The sequence below is a fragment of the Colossoma macropomum genome, unplaced genomic scaffold, assembly GCF_904425465.1.
Source record: "Colossoma macropomum unplaced genomic scaffold, Colossoma_macropomum, whole genome shotgun sequence".
Taxonomy (NCBI): domain Eukaryota; kingdom Metazoa; phylum Chordata; class Actinopteri; order Characiformes; family Serrasalmidae; genus Colossoma; species Colossoma macropomum.
The window spans coordinates 781607-809503 of record NW_023495723.1 but is presented as its reverse complement, the minus strand read 5'-3'; the positions used below and the strand labels follow the sequence as shown (position 1 = coordinate 809503).

The window sequence follows — 27897 nt, the reverse complement described above, 5'->3', positions numbered from 1 at the left end:
GTTAGACAGGTAGCAGCTCTAACGGCAGACAGGCTAGTTCGGGTTCAGTGTTAGTCCAGCTAATGTTAACGTTTGTTTACAACAGAAAAACAGACCGAACGACATTAACGGTCATTATTTTTACCATAACGTCGCTACACACTAATGATAATGCACCGCTGTAACAGCAGCTCAGCAGCTGTGGGACATAAGATGGTGCAGATATTAGCCAGTTAACTTATTTTGTCAGTTGGCTTTTTATTAGAATTTTCTGTTCCACCTTAAATGGTGCTGCAGAACACAGGCGCCTGAATGGATGCAGGGTCACTGTACTGAGCCAATACCAGTTATCTTAATGACTAACTGAAGTATTTGTGTTGTGTACAGCAGTGTGTGAGCGTGAGAGAAAGTCAGAGGTCAGAGGTCATACATGAAAGAGACATAAGGGACAGTTTCATTGAATAACACGCTTCATATACGAGCTGCTAACATTCAACAACAAGCAAGAGAGCTTTTCTAGGTAAAGATATTCTCTAATGAGTTTGTGGTGGTTTAACTGAGCTGTGGGGGCGTCTCTTTAATGGTTTATTCCAAAAAGATACTGTGGAGAAGAGAAGATGCTGTGAAACGTGCTTGAAATATGGAAAACTGGATCATATAAAGGACTTTTGCACTGAGTGTTTGAAAAACACAGCAGTAGCTTCTCAGGCTGAAAACTGTTATTCAACTTTTCTCTAAGAACAGATTGTTCCCTACTATTCAGATAGCTGAAGAAAGTGCTGTGTTTGGTCAAAGAACACATCAATCAGCCCTTTTCAGCCTGTAAAACAATACCAGCACTTCCTGCTGTGGTGGAAAACAAATCCAGTCCAAACTGGTTTAAAGTGAAAGTGAATCTTCAGCAGCATCTTTTCTGTGAAGAGAGCATGAAAAACAACGTTTGGAGAGGAAGAACAGAGGTAGTTACTGAAGTTTTAACAGCTAGAATTTACTTTCTGACTTGATGTATGTTTAATGCTTTCTGTGTGTGTGTGTGTGTGTGTGTGTGTGTGTGTGTGTGTGTGTGTGTGTGCATGTGTTAGGTGTGATCTGAAGAAGGAGAGAAGACCTGAGTGTCTCAGTGGAACAGGACACACAGGAAGCTGAGAGGTGGGAGAATAATGTGATTTGCAGGGGTGTAAAAAATACTGAAAATCCCTACTTAAGTACAAGTACTGTTGTTCAAGTAAAAGTATTAGTAAATAAAATTACTCAAGTAAGAGTAAATGAGTAGGTCATGAAAAAACTACTTAAGTACTGAGTTACTTAGTTACTGTTTCATATTTCTTCTGTCACAACCTGAACATATTTCTGAGCTGACTCAGCGGCATCATTGGACATAATCTGCACAGAAAAACACTAAAGCAAAACATGACATTATGTGGGGAAAAGAGTTCTGAGAGCTGATACTGATCACAGTTTGCTCTGCTAGTGCACATTTACACATCTTCCAGTGAACTGCGTAAGGAACAAGGTTTACATTAAACTGCATGTGTTAGATGATTATATTAGATGTCCTAGTTTATCTGTTTCTAATAAAGTATTTTAGAATCCTGACAGACTGTGCAGAGGCTGTTACTATTTATTTAAGTTCATTTAAGAGAAAAAAAAATTGTAACAAATAAACAGAAAAAGTGAATATTATAGCACATTGCTTAATTAATAATGTAATTTTAGTGAGAGTCCAGCTGCCCATCAGCTCCCTGGATTCCAGCTTACGTTAATAGATGTGAACCTCTACAGACAGTAAGCATATCTGCTTAGAAACCAATACGAACGAGACAGAGACAGGGGGTGAGAAAGGGACAGAGAGAGGAAGAGATATACAGAGGGAGAGACGGGGAGAGGAAGAGAGAGAGATAGAGGGTGGGGAGGGATAAGATCAGGCCAGTCAGCTTAAAGAACGTGACAGAATCACTGCTAAGACTTTATGAAAATCCTGTACTAGACTAGATTTCTTGTCTCACAGCCGTAAATGACTGTATCTCCAAACAGCAGCTAAACTAGGCTGTATTTTCAACAGGTAAACTGTGGCCTGTGGGCGACACCAGTTAACTAAAGAGCTGACAGACACTTTTTAATAAACAGAAACATCATAAAAGAACGCTCCCTCAGGCTGGAGTCGAGCTGTGAGAGCGGATCTCAGCAGGTTCGTGTTTCGCCGTTTTCTTTAGTTCATGTTAAATGAACACAGATGACCATTTGGATGCGGTCTGTTCCTTGTGTGTGCTGGGTCAGTTATCCTCTGTTCCTCTCCATTAAACTGTGCATCTCTGTAGTGTTTTTTCCTGCAGGAGTTGCTGTTTTTTGATTTGGTGAGTTTTATCACAAATCTTAGTCTTTGCCATGGAAGAGACTCAGCAGACCAGGGTTTACAGGAATGATGACTTTATTCAAAGAGCGCTCTGTCCATCTCGGCCACCCAGTCTAAAAAAGGAGTTTTTGGACCCAGAGCTTTATACTCTGTCCTCTGCCCCCCACCCCAGGACCCTTGGTACCGTTGTAAACTGAAGTCAGTGTTCTCAGAGCGTTAGATGCTGTTGTAAAAGGATGGAGTCTGCTTTCTCTGGGACTCAGATCCTACTGTAAATATCTTACCGTTGTAAAAGAGTGTTCTGTTGTGGGAAGAGTGTCATAAAAGGCATTTTGAACTTTCATAAATGAACCTTTTTAGCTACTATTTTAGCTACCATAGCAGAACTAGATTTTTAGGTAAAATAACATAATCCTCCTTTGCAGTAACATAAATCTCTGCTGATCATTATAACACAGTTCTAACACAGTTTTCACAATAAATGGTATTAAACTCTGGGGTTAATGTAACTGCTAATTCACCAAACTTTAATGCTGAAGATTGGTGTACAGACTGCTGGTCACACGGCAATGCAAACAATCTCGCCTAGCTCGTAGCTACGAAAAGGTAAAGAAAGAGATTTAAGACGAACATCGCATTGTGGAGACGAATGGACTTATTGGCATTTATAATCACTCCAACTGGTTTCCTAATATGTCTAATCTGCAACGAGAAACTGTCAAACACTAAGTCATGAAGTCAGCTTTTCGTTCGAATTCTCCCGTTCCACCTTAAATGGTGCCTAAGGCACCAGAATTGCAATATTGCTGCGCCATTTAAGGTGGAATGGGAGAATTCGAACGAGAAGCTGGTGAATGAGAAACTGACTTCAGCCTCGTAAAAAGTCGAATGTTGAGAGACGTTTTACATGAAACTCTACTTTCGCGGAAAAGTTTCCTGAGATGCGAGAAAAGCGGCTACAGTTGACCCAAAGCTTAAAGCAGAGCAAAGTAAGTCTGCGTTTTCATTTATATGATATTTTTAGGCTATACTAGTACATCAGCACATACTGAGACATACTTACAGCCAAGATGTTAAGACGGATATAAAATGTTGTGGCTCCCAAGGTGATTTCATTTTTGTTGAAAGGACAAAATTGCTCTTAACATTTGTGTTGCCGACCCCTGAGCTAAGCCCACTAGTAAGGAGTGATCTGCACATGACCGTTTGCTCCGACTGTCCGCGCCTCAGTCAGGATTGCACAATCGCCACTAGCCCAGTTAACGGCAGCGTTCTATGGTTCGAATTTTGCGCAGATTGCCTGAAGCCTGTAGCGAAATTGAAGCGAAAATTGTTGCTATAGCGTAAAAATTTGTAGGCCCTACGGCTGTTAGCTACATTTCATACCCATTCATTTCTATTAGCTACAAAAATCTGTAGTTAGCTACAGCACGCCACTTAGCTACTCCCCCATCCCTGGGTGTAGCCAAGGGTTGGCCAGTGCAGGCCAGTGCCACCCACTCAGCCAGGAAAGTGAAAGTCAGTCATCATCAATAAAACAGTCCTCATAAAAAGATGTCTTACTTTCCCTTTATGAGCAGCTATGCGTTACAGTGGAAATCTGCCATCAGGGTAGTTACCAGTCAGTTATAAGAGTCTGATGATGCTGCCTTTAATAATTAGCAGATCTTGCTGTGATAAACTAATGTGTGCTGGGTCCCTTCAACAGTGCTGCTCTGTGTTTATCATGCTAACTACTTACTTTTTACATGTGAATGCATGCATTATATACTGGACTAGATTCCATCTATGGAATCAGTTCATGCTAAAGCTATGTCAGCCTGTTTCTTTCTTACCTTACATGGTGCTGTCTGGCTAGCTTTCTAATCAATAAACTCATGTGTAACCTGTAGTGAGGGCCTAAATGAATAACTTCTCTGGCCTCTCTACATGAAATGTTTTGCTTAATGTTGTGAACTGAAAAAAGTGATGCATTTAATTTACTTGATTCAGCATTTCCTCATGAATGTATGAAATACATTGCATCAGTTTTGTCTTTCCTTTTCCTTTGAAAGTAATTGTATCGATGTGATATTTTATTTGTGTAGATATGATGGATAAATTTAGTTATGTACAGAAAAAATGCAGTGCATCACTTCTATGTCATATTATTGCAGCAGCACTATTTAGGTTTTTTTTTATCACAGTGTGCCACCCTAATAAAATCTCTGGGCCTAACCTGGTCACCCCATTCTAAATGTTCTAGCTATGCCCCTGGCTCAGCATTTAACAGCACAACACAACACGTACAAACATGTAACCAAAATGCTAATTGCCAAACGCTAATCACAGCAGGCTATAAAACAACAATAACTTGTTACAACCCTGAACTAAAATCCATATCTGTGAACGTGAAACTAACTTGAATACATGACTAACAAGCAGGTATTTTTTAGATTTACATTTTTTAAGAATTCTTTTTACATTTTGAGATGAGAACAGTATCATTTCAAATATGTTTATCCTAAAAATTACATCTGTATCTCCTATAATGCCTCACTCCTGTGATCATACTCACTCTCCTATTTAAAAAAATGCTGTTGTTAAGAAGACGTTATAGGTTGGGGGAAAAAGAAGAAATACAGTTGTATGCAGAAGTCAAATTACATGTTCTGTTGATTTTCTAAGCAAAAATAAGTTAACACATCCTCTACAGACAACAAACTTAAATATGCCTTTTTTCTAGGTTTAACATTTTGGAAAAAGTAGAACATCAAAAATAAAATGTGCCATAAAATGTGGGCTCTGCGAAAGTTATGTTTTATTTTTTTCCAGTATGTTAAATTCAGTAAATAAACAGTACATTTTCTGTACTGTTTATTTCCAGACTTTTGCATATGACTGTATAAATGGGCGCAGAGTCCGATTTCTAAACCAGATAAAATTCCAACAAATCCATCTCTCCTCTTTCTGTTCTACCTTTCCTCAAATAGGACACAGTGTCATTATTCCAAGTTAAATGTGAAATAAAGAGTGTGTGATGTGATGTTCTCCTGTAGAGCTGGTTTGTGTCTGTCTGTGGTTTTATGAAGGCAGGGAGACGTTAACGTTCCTCATACTTGTGTTTGTAAGGATGTGATATTTGGCACCTGGTTTATTGATTGTTATTGATCAGTGTTCAGTCATATCGTTAAACTGGTTGTTGCTTTTGAAGTTAATTTCAGAACAAGTGTGTGTGTGTGTGTGTGTGTGTGTGTGTGTGTGTGTGTGGTATGCAGAAACCAAGGTACTCATGCATATTCATTATAATCATTATAATGTATGCTCACTGTTTTCCAGACAGGGCCAAGTGGGACTTCTAACTTGTAGTCTGAAAAAAGACATGATACAGACTAGGCCTTTCCAAACTTACTTAACTGTATTTGTCCTGCTACACACACACAGCATCTTTATCATTTCTAACTTTTATGAACAATTTATAAGCTACACTGTAGGGTTGGGTGGTATGACAGTATTGCTGCCCAACCCTACAGTGTAGCATATAAATAGTTAATAAAAGTTAGAAATGAAAAAGATGCTGTGTGTCAGCATTTAAAAATGCTGACCGTTTTTAAAAATGTGATTCGCCAAATTTCTGTTTCAGGTCTGCCTTGAAAACTGGAACTTTCAGACATTTGCGCATCCACAATAAGGGAGGGGTGGGAGGGGTATGTGGTTCACTGATTGGTTGTGGGGGTGCTCATTGTTCGAGGCGATACAGCGGAGAGAAAAGCGACAAGGCACAATGGCTAGTGTCAGTGGTGAATTAAGCAATCTGGTGTCAAAGAAAAAATGCTACTGCTGCAGTTTGGCAGCATTTTGGATTCATTCCAAATTAAAAAGGAGAGCCATCAAACCTTGATGAACTAGTATGTAAGACCTGCCTAAAAACTGTCTCAGCTGAAGATGAAAACACATTGAACATGCATTCTCATCTAAAAACTAAGCACCTTTTACTATACATGTCCATGACAGCCCACTTCAGCACACCTGACTGGAAATTACAGTCTAATGTCTCGAAACAACCTTTTTCCCAGAAAGTCACACAGCTACCAACTTTGTTAATACGCTTGGTGATGTGCTCTGAGAAAGGCAACTGGATGAGAAAAAACCTACAGCCATAACTGGCCATGGTTAAACTGTTTCGGTCTGCAATATCAAAATTAAAAAACAGATTGCACTCTTGGAGTTTGCTGTATCATCACTGCGGCTTTCTCACACAGCTGACACAGAAAGAGAGAACTGAAAAAGAGTACTTGGGACTTCCTCAGCACAGCCTAATAGCGGTAACAGTTCAAACCCATTCTGTACTGTTGTATTTTATATAGGTTCACATAGAAAAATGCACTTTTTACAAATCTGCTGTTTTTCATCAGTTGGTTTATCAGTCAAACTTAATTTAATCTCTGAGGTAGAAAGTAGAGTGTGGCCAAAAAAGAATGAAACAGATAAACTGTGAAAATAACAGTAACAAATTGTAACATGGAAGAAAGTTTTTAAAAACAGGGAAATAAATTAATAAGCAAATAGGTAAATTATAAATTAAACCAGACATTCAAATAAAAATAAAAATAAAAAAAACTCAAATTAAGCAAATTAATACTAAGAGAGTTTTTTTATGAATTTGACTAGATTGTGCTACACCTTGGGGCTCCAAGTAGGCAATGATTGAGTGGATCCTTGAACAGGCGCAAGCTATCCGTCACATTCTGGCTGACAAAATACGAAGCAGTATCTGCCTGACACGGCAAGACACACATGTTCTACAGGCTATCAATGCTGCACTGAAACCAGTTAGTGCATTTACTGATATTTTGTGTGGAGAAAATTGTGTGTCCAGTTTATCTGTACTCTGCATACTTAAGCTGTGCAGTGAGGACTCATTGGTCGCCTCAGATGACAACGTGCCGTAAAAGCTGGGGCCAAATATGAAAATGATGACATCCGAAACTTGTTGCACAAGTGTACCTTTCTCAACCCTCGATACCGTGGTGGATATGAAACAGACGATGCTTCCTTGGCTGAGATGAGGACTTGGTTGGAGGGGGAGATGTTGGAGATCAAAACCGGCAATGTGTACAGTGGATGAGCGGGAAGAGAAAGGACAGGAGGGAGAAGGACAGTCTGGATCCCCTTAAATGAAAGTAACTTTGGGCAGCCTCCTGCAGAACAGCAGCAGCCAGTGGACCCAAGATGTCCGCAGAGGAACAAGCAGCATCTGAGCTTTCTGCTTATTGTAGTGAGCCTGTAATCCACGGAGATGAAGACCCACTTATTTGGTGGAAAACAAATGAAACCTGCTTTTCGATGATGTCAAAGTTGGCCAGAAAATACTTGTGCGCCTGTGCCATGAGTGCACCATCAGAGCGGTTACTCAGCACAGCAGGCAATATTGTTAGCCCAGCTCGCAACTTACTCAAGCCTGACAAAATAAACCAATTCGTTTTTCTGGCAAAAAACCTTGGATAAATGTAAGAAAAATTGTTTAGTTAATGATAGCCCAACGTTTTGTGCTCACACAGTTAATGTCATGCCCATGTTGTGTTATTCTTTGTTAGGTTAAGGCCTGCTATTTTTTTCTTCATTGTGTGGACAGTGGTCAGTGAGGGATTTTGATGGCTAAAATTAGTCCATATTCAAGGTCAGTGTGTGTGTCTCATGTCAGAGTGTGTCATAAAATAATGATTATAAAAGGTCAGAGGACTCCCACCCACAAAATATGAGATTTTACTCACTTGGTAACATATAAATTTAGAACTTGATTTTCATCTTTACATGCTTTACATTTTACATAAAACCACACCATAAGCATTAGTGAACACTGTAGGAAGTATAACCAGAATATATTGAGTAAAGTTGCAAATATGTTTGTTTTTTACTACATTCCATGATTATGTGTGAATTAGGGCACATATACGACACATCGTATTTTCATCATTATCAGGATAAAAACATCGTTAGAGTGATGATGATAGAACAGATCTTATAACCTCATACACACAGTGCCAGAGAGACGTCTTTGCATTACTGGCACAAACCGTTACAGGCATGCTTCTTTGTGCTGGGACTGCACTTGATCTCCCTAACTTAACCATTTACTTAACCATTTGGCCAAATGGCAACTACATAATACACACTGTGAGACCTTAAAATGTCCCCATAACTCAGCTTTAATGGGAACTCAACTATAAAACACACACTCAGAGACCTTAAAATGTCACCCATAACTCAGCTTTAATGGAAATAGAGCTATAAAACACACACTCTGAGACCCTAAAATGTCCCCCATAACTTAGCTTTAATGGAAATTCAACTCAAAACACACACTCAGAGACCTTAAAATGTCACCCATAACTCAGCTTTAATGGAAACAGAGCTATAAAACACACACTCAGAGACCTTAAAATGTCCCCATAACTCAGCTTTAATGGGAACTCAACTATAAAACACACACTCAGAGACCTTAAAATGTCACCCATAACTCAGCTTTAATGGGAACTCAACTACAAAACACATACTCACAGACCTTAAAATGCCACCCATAACTCAGCTTTAATGGAAATACAGCTGCAAAACACACACTCGGAGACCATAAAATTTCACCCATAACTCAGTTTTAATGGAAATTCAACTCAAAACATGCACTCAGAGACCATAAAATGTCCCCATAACTCAGCTTTAATGGAAATACAGCTGCAAAACACACACTCAGAGACCATAAAATGTCCCCATAACTCAGCTTTAATGGAAATACAGCTGCAAAACACACACTCAGAGACCATAAAATGTCCCCATAACTCAGCTTTAATGGAAATACAGCTGCAAAACACACACTCAGAGACCATAAAATGTCCCCATAACTCAGCTTTAATGGAAATAGAGCTATAAAACACACACTCGGAGACCATAAAATGTCCCCATAACTCAGCTTTAATGGAAATAGAGCTATAAAACACACACTCAGAGACCATAAAATGTCCCCATAACTCAGCTTTAATGGAAATAGAGCTATAAAACACACACTCGGAGACCATAAAATGTCCCCATAACTCAGCTTTAATGGAAATTCAACTCAAAACACACACTCGGAGACCATAAAATGTCACCCATAACTCAGCTTTAATGGAAATAGAGCTATAAAACACACACTCAGAGACCTTAAAATGTCACCCATAACTCAGTTTTAATGGGAACTCAACTATAAAACACACACTCAGAGACCTTAAAATGTCACCCATAACTCAGCTTTAATGGAAATAGAGCTATAAAACACACACTCTGAGACCCTAAAATGTCCCCCATAACTTAGCTTTAATGGAAATTCAACTCAAAACACACACTCGGGGGCCTTAAAATGTCACCCATAACTCAGCTTTAATGGAAATGGAGCTATAAAACACACACTCAGAGACCTTAAAATGTCACCCATAACTAGCTTTAATGGAAACAGAGCTATAAAACACACACTCAGAGACCTTAAAATGTCACCCATAACTCAGCTTTAATGGGAACTCAACTATAAAACACACACTCAGAGACCTTAAAATGTCACCCATAACTCAGCTTTAATGGGAACTCAACTACAAAACACATACTCACAGACCTTAAAATGCCACCCATAACTCAGCTTTAATGGAAATACAGCTGCAAAACACACACTCGGAGACCATAAAATTTCACCCATAACTCAGTTTTAATGGAAATTCAACTCAAAACATGCACTCAGAGACCATAAAATGTCCCCATAACCCAGCTTTAATGGAAATTCAACTCAAAACACACACTCGGGGGCCTTAAAATGTCGCCCATAACTCAGCTTTAATGGAAATGGAGCTATAAAACACACACTCAGAGACCTTAAAATGTCACCCATAACTCAGCTTTAATGGAAACAGAGCTATAAAACACACACTCAGACCTTAAAATGTCACCCATGTTGTCTTCTGGTGACAAGTGTTGGTTTTTTGAAGAAAACAGGAGTGGAGACGTCTAAAAGACTCAGAACCCCCCTACTGGATGGGTATCTGCCTCTAGCTTTGTAATTACAATAGAGGTGTTGAGGCCCACCCAGGAATTTACAGTCTCCCCCACCTAGGAGCCAGGATATATCCAAGATATCCCTTCAACAAAAGGTATTACTAGATTGTGGAGCTGTAGATACCCAGATGTGAAAAAGGTTAACCATTGCAGGTCGTTACATGACAAAAGGGACTGCTCTCCACAGCCTCCACACATCACCCAAGAGAGACATACAAAATGAAAACGAGACTAACGCAAGAAAAAAAACAGAAAAAGGTTTAAGAGAAGTTACAAAATTAATGAAAACAAATAAAGTAAAATAATATTTAACACCTCCCTCCTGACCATACAGAAGTGTGGTCAACATAGGTTAATTATTCATATACCCGTCTGGACACCAGGTATAGGCATTTTAACTTAAATGTAATCATTTGTCACCACAGAAATATCCCTTACTATGGTAGGTTCTACATCTGTTTGTGCTATATGTACATGTTGCATATTCCTAGCTGTACAGATACAACAACGTCTCATGGAATAAATTATCAGTACAATAACACAAAATGTGCCAAAGATCAGTAAAATTTCATGACAGTACAGCCACCACGAACCCAAACAAACACTCAGCCAATCTCCTCTGTTTTGATCCATGTGGGTAACACGATTACGTAGATCATTTAGATCATTAATATACCCATTAAGATCTGCAGTGGGATCAATAACATCAGAGCAGCATTCAGCACCAACTATCGCACAAACACCTCCTTGTTGAGCCAAAACATCACCAGGGCAATTTAAATGGAGTTATAATATCTATAGTATTATATGATGGAGCATATATTTGGTCACAGAACGGCATACCAGGTGTACAACATTGAGTGGTCTTTGGCCGGGTTATGTTGTGGCATGAACTGACATTGAAAATTGGAACATTAGTATGTAACACGGCACATGTATCACAGTCAGAAATGGCATGTCCAGACCATGCTAGTCCTGCAGATACACTTACCGGGTGCGGGATACAAACATTTTGTCCTGGAAACAACGTTTGTCTTGTTAGATTGAAATGTGTTGTCACTGTCTACATTAGAGACAGGATTACCCAGGAATGGTGTGTATGTCATGCACCAAATGAAAGTTCTGAAAACAAAGTTCGGATTTATTTTGATCATCGTAGTCATCTTCAAGTTGGTGAGATTTCTGGCTTTGATGTCTTGATCTCTGATGATATTGTCTCTGTCGAACACTCAGATGGTCATCTGTTAGTAGAACCGGAAGTATTCTTGGCTGGTTCAGGTTGTGTGGTTGTGAGGTTTTTCTGCTTCTGGTAGCTGTAAAACACAAAAAATACCATCAGCAGTATCTTGTCATCGTAATACACACAACATGGGACATACATGTGGATGTTTGCTCTGACATTGTATTCTGTGCCACCAGTCTGACCTTACCTCACCTTTTGGGTCCTAAGGTTCAAACTGGAAGTGTGGGGACGCTAGTCGTCATTTAGGGGTATGGGAAATCTTCACTTTGGGGATCACCCCTCCAGCCTACAAGCCAACAGTTTTGCCACAAGGCCCTTCCAGTTAGACCACCCATGTATCCCTAATTAAGGAGGTGGGGCAATTTTACAATGTGAAGCATGTGTCCACACTTTACAACCTTGACATAAAACTGCTGCAACCTTAACCAAGAGAACTTAGAACAGCCTTTTCCTTTTAGCCTCTGATGAGAACAGCTGTGTGATTCTTATCATGACAGTCCTGACCAAAATGCATCCACCCCTCCTTAAAGGTTCAGTCACACCTCACCTTCTTCAGGGGTTCTGCCAAACCTCAAGTGGAACTTCCTTGAAGCCTTGTAATAAAATTGCATGCTTTTTTCTAACAAGCTCCAAACATAATGGAAGTTCACACTCTAACATGATATAAAAAATGCATCGCCCTCAACAGCTGTAAAGAACCACCAGACCATGCTAAATTCAGCGAAATCATGGACTAAATCCTTATCTTAGCAGCTACACTGAAACTTTGTCACTTCATGTGGTGAAAAAACACTCATACTGTGTTTTACAGTCTTTGAGACTGTATGCTGAGATCCTTGCAGGACTGAGTCAAGATCTACATAAAAATTAATTTTATGTGTTCTTCTTGACTGGCCTGATGCATAATTATATTTCAATTTCTGTTTTACCACAATCAATCAAAATTCTCCCTTCTTGGAGATTCCCAAACCTATTGAATTACAATTCAATTGTACTAAAACTTAAAGTACCAACTACCCCAATTAGTCTCCATTATTCATCTTAGCTCATATGTATGTGTTTTATTACATAACTTCAGAACTCAACCAGTTTGGGAATAGTGTGTGCTCCTGGTAATCCACACATCATTCTATACTTTATTACAAAGACAAATTGCCCCCTGCTGTTGTTAGATGTTACTTTTTCCCTTTTGTTCTGATCTGAGACCAACAGTGCTCTTTACAAATCTTTATCTGTTCTGCAGACCTGAACCAGTCTAGCTAATATATTATAATTTGCCTTCAAAAGAAATTGCATCCTCATTGTTAATGATGGCATAAAACCATTGAAGGCACCCGCAGGTTACACAGAACCCAATGCAGCAGCCTTAAAACAGTGAAGGACTTAACTTTTTTACCATGGCTAAAGTTATTAACTGGCTGGTTTATGATTCACAGTAGTTTTTACCTACCATCTATTGTCCTGCTCATGTATAATTGGCTATAAATACGCTCCCACAGAAGCTATCGTTATTTTAATTGTTCATCCTCTGTGGGAATGGATTGAGTTTTCCCTAAACTCACTTTATTGTTTGCCTTTAACTTCTTCTTGCATGTGCAAGGGCCCATTTTACCACAGTAGTGGCATGCATTATCATGCATTCCCCTGCTTTGTTTACTCCCTGAACCTTGGGACACATTCTTTAACACAATAGCTGTGTGCAGCTGGGCCACCTCAGCTTGTGAAGTCTCACCATCAGCTGTTTGAGAGCACACCGCCAAGACATCTAATGGATGTAAAGAGTAGAGCTTTGTCTTGCATGTCATTAGCATCAAAAAAGGACCCAGACCCATCACTTTAGGATGGCTGAATTCTTTTGCAATGCAATCAATTTGTTCAGGGGGAAGGGGCTTGTGTTTCACAGTTACTTTGTCCTGTCTGTCTCTTAACTTTACATGTTTTATCACTACAGGAGCAGCTTCCAGTACAGAGAGGTCAAAAGTGTCATCCTCATTATCACTGAAAGACATGGATTGCCCTGTCTTGGTGTTAAATTCATCTAAGGATGGATATAACTGTTTTGCTCTGTTATCTCTCTCCTTTTCTAGAACCTCAACTTTTGCTTTAAGGAGAACAAGTGAGCGCTGTGTATTTTCACAGGTTTTCTGTGCACTAACAGCAGCATGTTTGTGATTAGCACATTCTTCTTTTAATTGGCCAATTTTGGAACATTGTTCTCCCATAAGCAAAGCATGCCACTGTCTGAAAACCTGAACACATCCCTCAAAATCTTTCTTTTTTACACATTGTGAAACACTGCTCCTGACTCCACGCTGAGCTTTCTGGAATGTCAAACTTTTTACAGAGCTTAGCCTTTCTTTTTAGACAAAATTTGTCTAGCATCATTGTTAAATCTACCTCAAATGCACTTCTGTCTGCATATTGGGGAGGTGTGGATTTTGCAGTATTTGGAGTGGAACCAGCCACACCTCTGGAAAACCAAGCTCGGCTTCCTTTCTGCATTGTAAGTGCTAATACTTTAAACTTACACAATTACAAACAAAAACAATACAAAACGATAAAGTAGATCTGAACTGTTCTCCGACTCAGGACACCACCTTGCACTCTGATCAGGAACTAAGGAACTAGGACACACCTAATTCAAAGCAAACGCCATTGCTTGTGTAAAGACCAGAAAATATTTCTATACATTTCTGCGCCTTTCCTAGATAAAGGAAGAGAAAATCTACAACAGGAACAGAATCTCTAAAACTGTCCCTCAGTGAGAAACATCTTTCTAACAGATTTTATGGTCGACAAACAGGAATAAGTCCTGCAACCTCTCCATACATATCATATGGAGGGAACTACATATAAGACAGACAACACTCCTACTCTGGCTGTGTGTGGTGTGTTTTGAGTTTTCTTTCACTCACCGTTAGTGTAAGAGGTGAAGGCTCAGCATCTTTACAGCACAGGATCAGCCACCAGCAGACCGTCACCGGATTCTTGTTTTCCGTCCCACTGCAGCAGATGTTTACAGCATCGGATGTCTAAAAAAGCTGGAAAACCTTGCAGAGCTCAGATCCTGCCGACTACGCCAAAAGAATCTGTTGACTTCTGCTGGCAAGTGTTGGTTTCTTGAAGAAACAGGAGTGGAGACTTTGTTGAGGAAAAGACGTTTAATTAACACGTGTCTTCCCAACCAAGCAAGTCTGCCTAGGCTTCCAAAAGCTTATGGACTTATAGTCAACCATGTAAACCATGCCCTCTAGTTGTTTCTTTGTCTCAATGGGTCAGACTTGCTACTGGATGGGCAACTGCCTCTACCTTTGTAATTAAAATAGAGGTGTTGAGGCCCACCCAGGAATTTACAGACTCCCCCATCTAGGAGCCAAGATGTCTCTGAGAAATCCTTTCAAGAAAAGGCATTGCTAGATGGGGGAGCTATAGATAACCAGATAACCATTACATGATAAAGGGACTGCTCTGCACAGCCCCCACACATCACCCAAGAGAGACATACAAAATGCAAACAAGATTAACACAAAAGGCAAGGGAAACAGAACAAAGTTAATAAAAGCACATAAAGTAAAATAAATTAAAATAATATTTAACAAAAGCGATAACATTCGACACCGCGACCCAGAAGGATAAGCGGTTTAGATGATCTGTGTGTGTGTGATAACATTCGAGCCCATTCACAGCCCTAATTGCGAGTCTGTTAGCTAGGAGCAGTGATGTTCAACTGGCAATTTATCATCCGTTATCCATTTTTGACCCCCTTCACAGCCCATCCTCCCCTACTCACCTAGGCTATCCTTCCTTTTCCTCCATATCCTATTCTTCATTTGATCACCATTTTTTCGCGATTATGATTTAAATATTTGGTAGGGAACAGAAGTGTTGTTCGTTACACATTTTAGCAAAGTTGAAGAAAGTGTGCTTATTTAAGTTATTTTGTCTAATTAAATGTCTCTTGGACAATGTGGAGTTTGCGGCTTTCAGTACAGCTGAGTGACAATGAAATAATGACAAGAACAGCAGCGCTACAAGCTTAAACAGCTCTGAGCTGCAGTGGACACAATGCTGTGACTATACAGACTCAGTGAAAAAGCCCAGTTGTTAAAATTGTTAAAAGCGTTAAAATCTGTGTCCATTAAATAAAACCAGATGATAAACCACCAGTTGAACATCACTGTTTGCTTGTGAAAGACTTGCATTAAATGTTTTACACGTTATTTTCTTGTTATAACTGAATATATTCCACTCTCACTAGCTATTACTGTTCACTAGCTAGCTAGCTAGCAGGCTAGGCAGGTACCAGAAAGCTAGCCAGCTGGCTAAGAGGTTAATGCTACATTAATAAAAGACAGACTTCAAGTTTAAGCCCTTAAAGAAAGCGTTAACTTTAAAAAATGGACATATATGAATGTTACTTACATATCTGTCAACGATGAGCTAAACAATGACATCTAAATTTAAACTAGAGCTGACATAAAAATTCCAAATAGTGCTAAACTCAGAAACCTAGCTAACCCACGATAGCAAGATTAACAGCTAGTATCAACTTACCTTGGAAAGGAACAGGCGGAGATTTTTTTGGAGAAAATTGTCCTAAAAAACAAAGCTAATGTTAGTCATACTGCCTTTTATAGAAACACGAAACATATAAACAATACAGCTTAATGAATTGCAAATATGAATTAACATAGCTACAGATTAAGATAACTCACCTCAAATGACTGGCTGTTGAAATCGTTAAACTGAAAAAAAATGTAAATGCACCTGAGAATGCCTCTCTTCGGACCAGCATTGGCAGTGAATCAATCTATACGTGACAAAGAACCGAGTCGTGAAACGAACCTGTTCCAAAGCCGGGCCAATTCTGCCAGAAGGACATGACTGTTATGCAGATCTTCCAGGCGAAAAGTGGATCTGGAGTTGCTTGCTATCTGGGTAGTAGTTTCTTAAGTATGGAAGCAGTTTTTAGTTGTTCTCTCCTGCAGCCTCTCCTCAAGTCGGAAGAGGTAAAAATCCTCAATTCCACATTTTGTTAAATTCAAGAGAGTTATTTAAGCTGTTTTTCACACCTCCCTCCAGCACGGCTGGAACTACGGCAACATACAGTAGCTGCCTCAAACTACAATTGCCAGAATGCCTTGTTGCTTTACATGACTCAGAACTCCAAACGATCATTGTATCAACACTCAGCTTTACCAGAATTCTGATTTCTCACACCTGTTTAGTAGCTTTCCAAAATGGACTCAATCCAGAAGTACTAACTGAGTTGTTTTGCTAAGATGACAATTTAGCTGTAATCAGTCATTCTTTACAGAACTAACACTCTGTGTGGTTATAATTAAAAAGACTCAGTCTTTTTAATTATAACCATTGCTTCACCTGTTTTTCCTTGTTTTTCTATTTTACAATTTTATACTAATACTGTTTGCTATCCAGTGTTGACCAGAGGAGGATGGGTTCCCCCTTTGAGGCTTGGTTCCTCCCTTTTGCTCTTAGGGAGTTTTTCCTTGCCACTGTCACAATTGCTGATGCTCATTTTGGCTTGGACCCAGATTTTTCTTTAAAGCTGCTTTATGACAACACTTATTGTAAAAAGCCCTATATATACACTTCGACTTGGACCAACTCATTTATTTATCTATTAGACTTGACCAACTCTTACAAAAATGTTGCACAAAGGTTCTCATATAAAATTAAGTTCCAGTTCCTGTTCCAGTTCCAGCTCCAGCTACCATTCTAGCTTTGGCTCCCATTCTGGATCCAGTTCCAGCTCAGCTCCTGAACCCATGCAATGTGATTCATCCAGGCTGTCCAGAGAGGAGAGGCTTTGCTGTCTTTGTGGAGGTCTGCACATGTATTGTGGTGCAGTTGGTCACATTGTACTTGGGCTGTTGGGCTCCTGAAGACATTGTGTCAGATAAAGGTCCACAATTCACTTCGATATATGGTCTGGTTTCTGTGAACACCTCGGTATCAACATTTCACCTCCAGTTATCATTCCCAGTCAAATGGACAATGCAATGTGTGATCAAGAGTTTGGACATTTTTTTTGAGAGCATTTTGTAGTAGTAACCCCAGTGGCTGGTCACAGTTTTTCACCTGAGCGGAGATTGTTCATAACTCTCTAGTTTGATCTGCTACTCACTCCTTTCAATGTGTACTAGGCTACCAACCTCCACTATCACAGTGGGAGCAAACCCACTGCAACATCTTGGTGGCTCTCAGGTGTCATGGGGAGAAACCTATCATGGGGAGAAACCCTCCCTTCAGCCAGGGGACTAGGTCTGGTTATCTACACAGGACTTCAGGTTTGTGGAGGGTAGCTGAAATTTACAACCCAAGTATATCCAGCACAATTCGGTATCTCACCCTCCTATCAGGTTTCGCTCTTTAAGCCTGAGGTCCCTGGGCCTTTGGACGAGGTTTCACCTGGTGCTGGACTCCCAGCAACATGGAGGGAATCTGCAATACTTCATCAACTGGGATGGATCAGAGGAGAGGAGCTGGGTACTGGCGAGACATCCTGAGAAGTCAGCTCCTCGTCCTAGAGGACCCCCAGGATGAACATCTCCAGTTCCTGTCCAGTTCGTTCCAGTAGTCCGGTTCCCATCCAGCACTGGGATAGCTCCAGGGTCACACCCTACGACACCTCCGGCTGGGTAGGTGTTGGCTATCCCAGACTCCTTGAGGGGGGTAATGTCACACCTCAAACTACAATTCCCAGAACACTTGGCTGCTTCACATGACTTAGGACTCCAATCGATCAACCTAGCAACGTTCATCTTCACCAGACTTCTGATTTCTCACACCTGTTTCCCCAAAGCAAAGACTCTTTATGAAGTATCATCTCTACTATGAGCATACCAAGCATTTCTCTGTTGTCTGTTTGCCCATTTCTGTGACCTATGAAAATAAAAGATTTTTTCATTAAGTTAAGTGGACAAAATGCAGTAGTTGAAAGCTACAGACGTGATCCACGCATCAAATCATTCAAAAGACCCAACCCAAACTCAACAGCATCAGTGAGTAATTTGGCTTGGAAAATCACCAAAATCCTTATATTATTGCTCTGCGTATAGCCTTCATATTTCATTAAAGGGTTAAAACAGCGACATGATTCATTCATAAAATCACTCAGCAGACTCTGCTTCATAAAATGATTAAAATTCTTTTAGCATTTACATGTCAAATAATAGCACATCTGTGTAGTCCAGTATCTCCTGAAAATAACATGTCATGTGTGACTGTCTCATGTAAATACTTTATAATTGCAAATATAATTGTAATTGACCCAAAAAGGTCCCAGAAAAATCATAGGGTTCTAAGGGTGGATAGCACAAGGATTTTTCGTGATGTGATGCAGTAATAGAGTTCAGTTGCTCTGAGGTGGTCATAGGAGTGTGCATATTGTGTATTTTACAACAGCTTTAAATGCGGCTCAGCCAGTCGGTTATTAGGATTGGAATTATCTGAACTAAAGCCACATCCACATGTCGTGCATATTGCCGAACCATTTAACTGTATGAAATTCAACAAAAAAAATATATTAAGAGGAAATCATTTTTGTAACGATTTTTTAATGAAAACATTACTTCCGCCCTTGAACTTGTTAACAGGACCCTGTTTCTGGTATCCTTTTTTTTTAATCAGGAGCTGGAGCACAAAGTCATCTCTGTGGTAAAGAATCAGCTGAAGAGGTTTGTGAAGCTTCTAAATCTGAATTACCCAGCATGCTCTGAGAGAGAGGTGGAGAATGAGGAGGATCAGATTGTCAGAGAGGGAGCATTAAAGATCACACTGCACACTCCTGAGGAACATGAACCAGACAGACCTTGCTAACACACTACAGACCAGTAAGAGATCATGTGATTATTCATTATGTACATAAATTTCAAGAGTCTAAATTATGATAATGATATAGTGTCAATGATAATCATTACCACTGAAGATACATTAAGTTTAATTTTTTAAACATCTTTTTGTCATGACTCCATAATATGTCATATTTTCTTTGGCATAATAATGATACAGACCATTAATTGTCAGTATTTAACCTATTGATTTTATTATTAATTATGCATTAGAACTGGCTCCTTCTCATCAAAAGCTCAAATCCACACTGAAGGAAAGGTTTCAGAAAATTAATGAAGGAATCACAAATTCTGGAACCTCAATACCTCTGAAGAAGATCTACACAGAGCTGTACATCACAGAGGGCGGGAGTGGAGAGGTCAATAATGAACATGAGGTCAGACAGATTGAAACAGCATCCTGGAGACCAGCAACACAGGAGACCCCAATCAAATGCAACGACATCTTTAAAGACAAACCCATCAGAACTGTGCTGACTAAAGGAGTCGCTGGAATTGGAAAAACAGTCTCTGTGCAGAAGTTCATTCTGGACTGGGCTGAAGGAAAAGCCAATCAGGATGTTCTCTTCATATTTCCACTTCCTTTTAGAGAGCTCAACTTGATGAAGAAGAAGAAGCTCAGTCTGGTGGATCTTCTTCATCAGTTTTTTACAGACATAAAAGAATTAAAACCAAGAGACTATGATGATTATAAAGTAATGTTTATCTTTGATGGTCTGGATGAATGTCGACTTCCTCTAGATTTCCAGAACAATGAGAGCTTATTTGATGTAACACAGTCAGCCTCAGTGGATGTGCTGCTGACAAACCTCATCAAGGGGAATCTGCTTCCCTCTGCTCTCCTATGGATAACTACTCGACCAGCAGCAGCCAATCAGATTCCTCCTGACTGTATTAACCAGGTAACAGAGGTACGAGGGTTCAGTGACCCTCAGAAAGAGGAATACTTCAGGAAAAGAATCAGTGATCAGAGCCTTGCTGAAAGAATCGTTACACACATGAAGTCCTCAAGAAGCCTCTACATCATGTGCCACATCCCAGTCTTCTGCTGGATTGCAGCCACTGTTCTAGAGAGGATGTTGGGTGAAGCAGAGAGTGGAGAGATCACCAAGACTCTGACTCAAATGTTCACACACTTCCTGATCTTTCAGATCAAACACAGCAGCCAAAAGTACCCAAAAAGTGACATTGATCATGAGCAGACTAGAAAGATCATTCTGGCGCTGGGAAAACTGGCTTTCCAACAGCTGGAAAAAAGAAACCTGATCTTCTATGAGGAAGACCTGAGAGAGTGTGGCATTGATGTCAGAGAAGTGTCAGTGTACTCCGGAGTGTGTACTCAGATCTTCAGAGAAGAGTTTGTGCTGAACCTGAGGAAGGTTTTCAGCTTTGTGCATCTGAGCGTTCAGGAGTTTCTGGCTGCTTTATATGCATTTCTTTCCTTCTCACACTATAAAAATGTACTACCTGGATTTCTCAATTTGTTCAAAAAGTCAACAGTGTCTGACTTCCTCAAGGCTGCAGTGGACAGGGCCTTGCAGAGTGACAAAGGACACCTGGACCTTTTCCTTCGCTTCCTTCTGGGTCTCTCACTGGAATCCAATCAGACTCTCTTACGAGGCCTACTGACACAGACTGGAAATAGCTCTTATAGCAAACAGGAAATAGTCCAGTACATCAAGGAGAAGATCAGGGAGAATCTCTCTCCAGAGAAAACAATCAGTCTGTTCCACTGTCTGAATGAACTGAATGATCATTCTCTAGTGCAGGAAGTTCAAGCATACCTGAACAGAGAAAGTTCCAGGGGCCTCCGTGGAGCTAATCTCTCTCCTACTCAGTGGTCAGCTGTGGCATTTGTGATGCTGAATTCAGAAGAGGAGCTGGATGAATTTGACCTGAGTAAATTTGACAGATCAGAGAAATGTCTTCTGAGACTGCTGCCAGTGGCAAAATTGTCCAGAAAAGTTGTGTGAGTACTTTTTCTTGTATTGTTTTATATGGATTTATTAATGTTTCCTTTTTCATTACATTATATTCAGTGCTATAAGTATGTACTGGTATAGGTTTATTTTTACTGAAAAGGTAAAATCCCAAGCTGTGCAATAAATCATACTTGTCTATTTTTTTAATGAAAAAGCATGAGACAGATGGACATATTCACTGTCTTTATTTGATCAAATCTAGTTAAATGTGTGAAAGAGAAACATATATAAAGAATGTTTATTGATAGTCTTGTATTTTTTATGTGAGAGATGATTTGTGTAGATTGTTCTGGATTAGGAAAAACTGTTCCTGTTATGATAGTGGCTTTCATTTGTAGGTTTTTCTTCTCTCTATAGGCTACATGACTGCAATATTACAGAGAAAGGCTGTGCTGCTCTGGTTTCAGCTCTGAAATCAAACCCCTTACACCTGAGAGAGCTGAATCTGAACAACAATAAGCCAGGAGAGTCAGGAGTAAAGCTGCTCTCTGATCTACTGAAGGATCCACAATGTAAACTGGAGACAGTACAGTGAGTTACTGACTTACTGTTGTTTTACACACTCAAATGTGAAGCAGTATCATTTGTACCAGGGGTAACATTTCCCACTTCAAGGCTCTATTTCTCACTGGCATGCATGATGCTCCACAGGGGAAAAACTGATGATCCTAAACCATTACCAGCCTGTAAAATTTTACAGTAAAAACATTATTCTGAGTTATTCAATTTTTGCTAGTTGATGGTGCTTGATGAATATTCAAGTGGCAATAATCCCAAATCTTCCATGTATATAAACAAAAAGCCACCTGTCCACTTTTTCTTGCTCTGTTTATTTCTTAATATCTCTCTTTCTGTTAGTTACCATAGTGGTGTCATCCTAGTTTAACCCCTGACTGCATCCAATGTCTAATTAACAACTTGTATGTAATCTCACTAATCGCTAGCAACCTTGATTCAGCTTTAGCCTATGCTCATTTGACTTAATTTAACTTCAGAATTTTTGAAAAATGTTGTGACTATCAATTACATTGATTTACTTTTATATGCCAGTGTTGAATGATCTTATATGTGATGTGGAAATCTGCATTTCTCTTTCATGATAAATGTGTGAGGGTGAGGTGGGTCTTTGGAGAATTCCTGTGACCCTGATTCTGATGTGTATTTTTTTTTCTATGAGTTTGTGTGTTGAAGGAAAAGATTGTTCTTTTTTACATACAGTACTAGTTGCTGAGTGAACCTTTATTCAGTGGTTTGCTAATTTTTCTTCCCTCTGCAGGCTGTCTCACTGCAGTATCATAGAAAAAGGCTGTGCTGCTCTGGTTTCAGCTCTGAAATCAAACCTCTCACATCTGAGAGAGCTGAATCTGAGCTGCAATAAACCAGGAGAGTCAGGAGTGAAGCTGCTCTCTGATCTACTGGAGGATCCACACTGTAAACTGGAGAATATACAGTAAGTGTGTGTGTTTTTGTGCTGAAGTGAGTTACACAAAGAAACATACATATATGCATGTTGTGTAAAGTTCTGCTTTGCAGTTGAATTTGTTTTACTTTTTGTCTTCCACATTGTTGTGTATTTGTGTATTTGTGTTTAGTTGTAAATATGAGGACTTTCTTCTTTCTACAGGCTGGAATTCTGCTCTATTACAGAAGAAGGCTGTGTTGCTCTGGCTTCAGCTCTGAAGTCAAATCCTTCACATGTGAGAGAGCTGAATCTGAACTACAGTAACCCAGGAGAGTCAGGAGTGAAGCTACTGTCTGATCTACTGGAAGATCCACACTGTAAACTGGAGAAACTACAGTGAGCAAATTACAGCTTTTTTTTTACACAAAAAGACACAAAAACACATCAAATTTAGAGCAGTGTCCTTTATCACACACTTTTTAAGTTGCTTATCCCTCTGGGTTGTGGGGGTGAGCTGAAGCCTATCCCAGCAGTCACAGGCAGGAAACAGGTCACCAGTCCATTGCAGGGCAAACAGACTGACATATACATGCACGCGCACACACACACACACACACACACACACACACACACACACACACACACACATATCTAGAGGCAAGTTAGCAGTGCTGGGAGGAAACCCATGCTGACATAGGGAGACCATGCAAACTCCACACAGAAAGGACCCTGGTCTACAGTCTGCACCAAGGTGCCAATGGTGAACAAACTATTTGATCTTAGGCATTTTTTTCCTGCCTTTCAAACTATTTAATCATAGATGTTGTATCCTGGGCTTCACAAACTGTTTAATCATAGACGTTTCCCCTGCCTCACAAACTATTTAATTATAGACATTGTTTGCCTTGCCTCACAGGACTCTGAGCTTGTCTCATATTCATACTATCATCATTTCCAGCTTCTAACAGAACTCATTGATCACATTTTCCTCTCATTTTCCTCACTCTTAATTGTAGTTGCTGGTTTTCACTGGTAACAGTGACCTGTTTTTCATTGATGTATTTCTCAGTGTTACTCTGATAGGCTTTTAACAGCCATCATTGGTTATCATTGCTCTACCTAAAGTCAAAATGTGTCTTTTTCTTTGTTAGTTCATTTCCTTTGTCACATTAATCTCACTCCATTGTCTCATATTATTCAAATGACAAATACTTGTTTCCCTGCAATCTGTGATTGAAGTGTAGTGGTTTTCCTGCCTCTAAACAGCCTCTCATGTTTGGTTGCATCACAGTGAGCCAACAACATATACCAACCGATAATACCTTACCATGTTTTCCCTCCCTCTCCAAAAACCCAACCAATCATCAGTGAGAACACCCATCTTCACCTCCGCTGCAGGCTGCATGTACATTTATGTCAGTAAACAAGTTTTTCTTCTTTTCTCTACAGTGTGTGTGACTGCAGTATTACAGAGGAAGGCTGTGCTGCTCTGGTTTCAGCTCTTAAATTAAACCCCTCACACCTGAGAGAGCTGAATCTGAACTGGAATAACCCAGGAGAGTCAGGAGTGAAACTGCTCTCTGATCTACTGGAGGATCCACACTGTAAACTGGAGAAACTACAGTGAGTTACTGAATTACTGTCTCTATATAAACACACAAACACACCAACAGAAGGTGATTAAGATTAAGTTACCCTTATTAGTCCCATAATAGGGAAATTATTACAGTGCATTACAGTGCTAAACAATATCAACAGCTCATAAGGCCAACCTAAGAGTATGTATTACAGAGAAGACTGACATAGAACCAATAAATAAGGGGGAGAGTTCAGCAAAAGATAAAAATATATAAACATAAGATGCATAAGAAATAGAGTGACAGGAGCAACAGAGAAGTACAGAGAAAAAGTGAAGGCAGGGAGGATCCATCAACAAGAGCCTGGGACAGTTTGTTTACCTGAGGAAGATTAGAACAAATCTCAGTTATTGCTTAAATCCTAACATGGTTATGAATAACATATAATATTAAAAGATTTAAAATAATATTATAATATTGTGTGAATTTATCAAGTATAGTTTGAAATGCAGTAAACACTGTGATTAAAAGATTTCCTACATTACACTGTCCCAAATGACTTGCCTTGCTGCCCAATGTATAAAAAAATGAAGAATGTGTACTTAATATTAGTTTATAAAAAAATCCTAAGAACATGCAATGTATATTGTGTTATGGTTACTGTGAGTAAACATTCAACACTATGAAATACTGTCAGTCTGACTTAAATTGTGAACCACCCATTTTCCACATCATTAACACAATGCATTTGTGTTTAAACATTGTCCTATCAGTGACTATACAGTAATTCTTTTAAAGCAATGCAAACAACATCATCTAAATTAGAAGCAATATTTTAGGATGTTGTAAATCTTTTTGCAAAGTAAAATTAATTGTTACTTATTAAGCCAAAAGTGAAATTGATGTAACCCAAGCGAGAATTAATTAGCGATTGGTGGCATTTTTTTCATGCACTTTTTTATTGGCCTTACTTTTTGTGCACCTTTTTGACCTCACTTCTTATGAGATTCTTCCAGATTACTAAATCCTTTGATAGTATTGTGCACAGTAAGCAGGGGAGTGAAATACCTAAAATTCTTACTGTCATTACTTGAGGAACAGGTAGGCTCTCTGATTTTTTTAATCAAAGTAGTGAGCCTCGACCCATCCTTACTCATAAAAGACTCAGCCTTTCCTGGAGGCTTGTGTTTTAGCCAAGCATAATTGCATCACCTGTTGAACATTTTTTTAAATATCTTCCTAGTCTTAAATTGCCCCTATCCAAACTTTTTGGAACATTTTGCAAGCTTAAACATCAGAATGATTGTATGGTTACAGAAAACAATGAAGTTGAAAAGATAAAATATCACACATCTTGTTTTTTACTACTTTCATCCAAATGCTGTGTTTGTGTGTGTGAGAGAGTATGTACATGTATGTGTGTGTCTGTGTAGATTTTAAAGTTTTTTTGTTTTTGTAGTGTGTTTGTGATTTTCTCTCTCTTCATTTTATCTGCTGAATTGATGTTCATGTTTGAGGTGTCAGTGTTTCTGATCATCATTTCTCTCTCAGGCTGAGTTGGTGTGATCTCACAGAGAAAAGCTGTGCAGTTCTGTCCTCAGCTCTCAACTCAAACTCCTCAAGTCTGAGAGAACTGAACTTGGGTTTCAATGAACTTCAGGATTCAGGAGTGAAGCTGCTCTCTGCCAGACTGAAGAATCCACACTGTAAACTGGAGACACTGAGGTGAGATCATCACAAACAGCGGAACAACAGACTGTCTCACACACACACACACACACACACACACACACATTGTTTTTCATCCAGTTAGTTTCTGCTTAGACTGTTGTGTGTGTGTGTGTGTGTGTGTGTGACAGTCTGTTGTTCCGCTGTTTGTGTGCGAGATAATGTTTATGAATATTAATAAAGATATATGTTTTTCTTCTCTCTACAGTCTGTCTGGCTGCAGTATTACAGAGGAAGGATGTGCTTCACTGGCTTCAGCTCTGAAATCAAACCCCTCATACCTGAGACAGCTGGATCTGAGCTGGAATAAACTAGGAGAGTCAGGAGTGAAGCTGCTCTCTGATCTACTGAAGGATCCACACTGTAAACTGGAGAAACTACAGTGAGTTACTGAATTACAATCTCTGTACACATATTCACTCAGTGGATGATCTACAACATTTTAGAGCTCAACCTCCTCCATAAACACACACAGACACACAGATTGTTGTGTGTGACAGATCATGAGATCTGTAGGAGAAAAGAAACTGGAGCGAGTTTATCACTTTCTCTCTTTGTAACATTTATGTTTATATACCATATGTTAAGTAAATAATACATTTATTATATATATCATTATATAAAAATTATTTTGTTTGAGTTTTTTTTGCAGTGTGTGATAGAGTATACATTAGTGTGTGTGTGTGTGAGAGAGAGTATGTGTATTAGTGTTTAAGAGAGAGAGAGTGTGATAGAGTATACATTAGTGTGTATGTTTGTAAACTATAATTGTCATGTTTTCATAGTTTGTTTCTCTTTTCTCTTCATTTTATCTGCTGAATTGAAGTTTTTTTGAGGTGTCAGTTTTTCTGATAGATCATTATTTCTCTCTCAGACTGCGTGGTTGTGATCTCACAGAGAAAAGCTGCACAGTTCTGTCCTCAGCTCTCAGCTCAAATTCCTCAAGTCTAAGAGAACTGAACCTGAGTGGGAATAATCTGCAGGATTCAGGAGTGAAGCTGCTCTCTGCCAAACTGAAAAATCCACACTGTAAACTGGAGACACTGGGGTGAGATCATCACTTTTACTCTATCACACACACACACACACACACACACAATTTTTCATCATCTGTTTCTCTCTCAGGCTGCGTGATTGTGATCTCACAGAGAAAAGCTGCACAGTTCTGTCCTCAGCACTCAGCTCAAATTCCTCAAGTCTAAGAGAGCTTAACCTGAGTGGGAATAATCTGCAGGATTCAGGAGTGAAGCTGCTCTCTGCTGGACTGCAAAATACACACTGTAAACTGGAGACACTGGGGTGAGATCACTTTTACTCACACACACACACAATTTTTCATCATTTGTTAGTTTGTAATAAAACTGTGTTGTGTGTTTCTCTGATATTCTGTTGTTCTGTGTTTGTGTTTGAGATGACATTTACGAAAGTTAATAAAGATTTTTTGGTTTTTCTTTTTCTGTCTACAGGCTGTCTGACTGCAGTATAACCAAGGAAGGCTGTGCTGCTCTGGTTTCAGCTCTGAAATCAAACCCCTCACACCTGAGAGAGCTGAATCTGCTCTCCAATAAACCAGGAGATTCAGGAGTGAAGCTGCTCTCTGATCTACTGGAGGATCCACACTGTAAACTGGAGACACTACAGTGAGTTGCTGAATTACTGTCTCTGTACACATATTCACTCAGTGGATGATCTACAACATTTTAG

The 27897-nt window shown here is 39.5% G+C and overlaps 1 protein-coding gene across 1 annotated transcript; it reads left to right on the top strand.

Annotated features, from left to right (window-relative positions):
* Positions 1-291: 291 nt before the first annotated feature.
* Positions 292-27837, top strand: LOC118802849 (NACHT, LRR and PYD domains-containing protein 12-like). The gene is given in 13 exon segments (XM_036563273.1): positions 292-308; positions 2080-2167; positions 19284-19436; positions 19438-19486; positions 19718-21473; positions 21844-22017; positions 22763-22936; positions 24338-24511; positions 26017-26190; positions 26402-26575; positions 27068-27241; positions 27319-27492; positions 27660-27837. Coding segments are annotated over 13 exon segments (3459 nt in total).
* Positions 27838-27897: the final 60 nt, after the last annotated feature.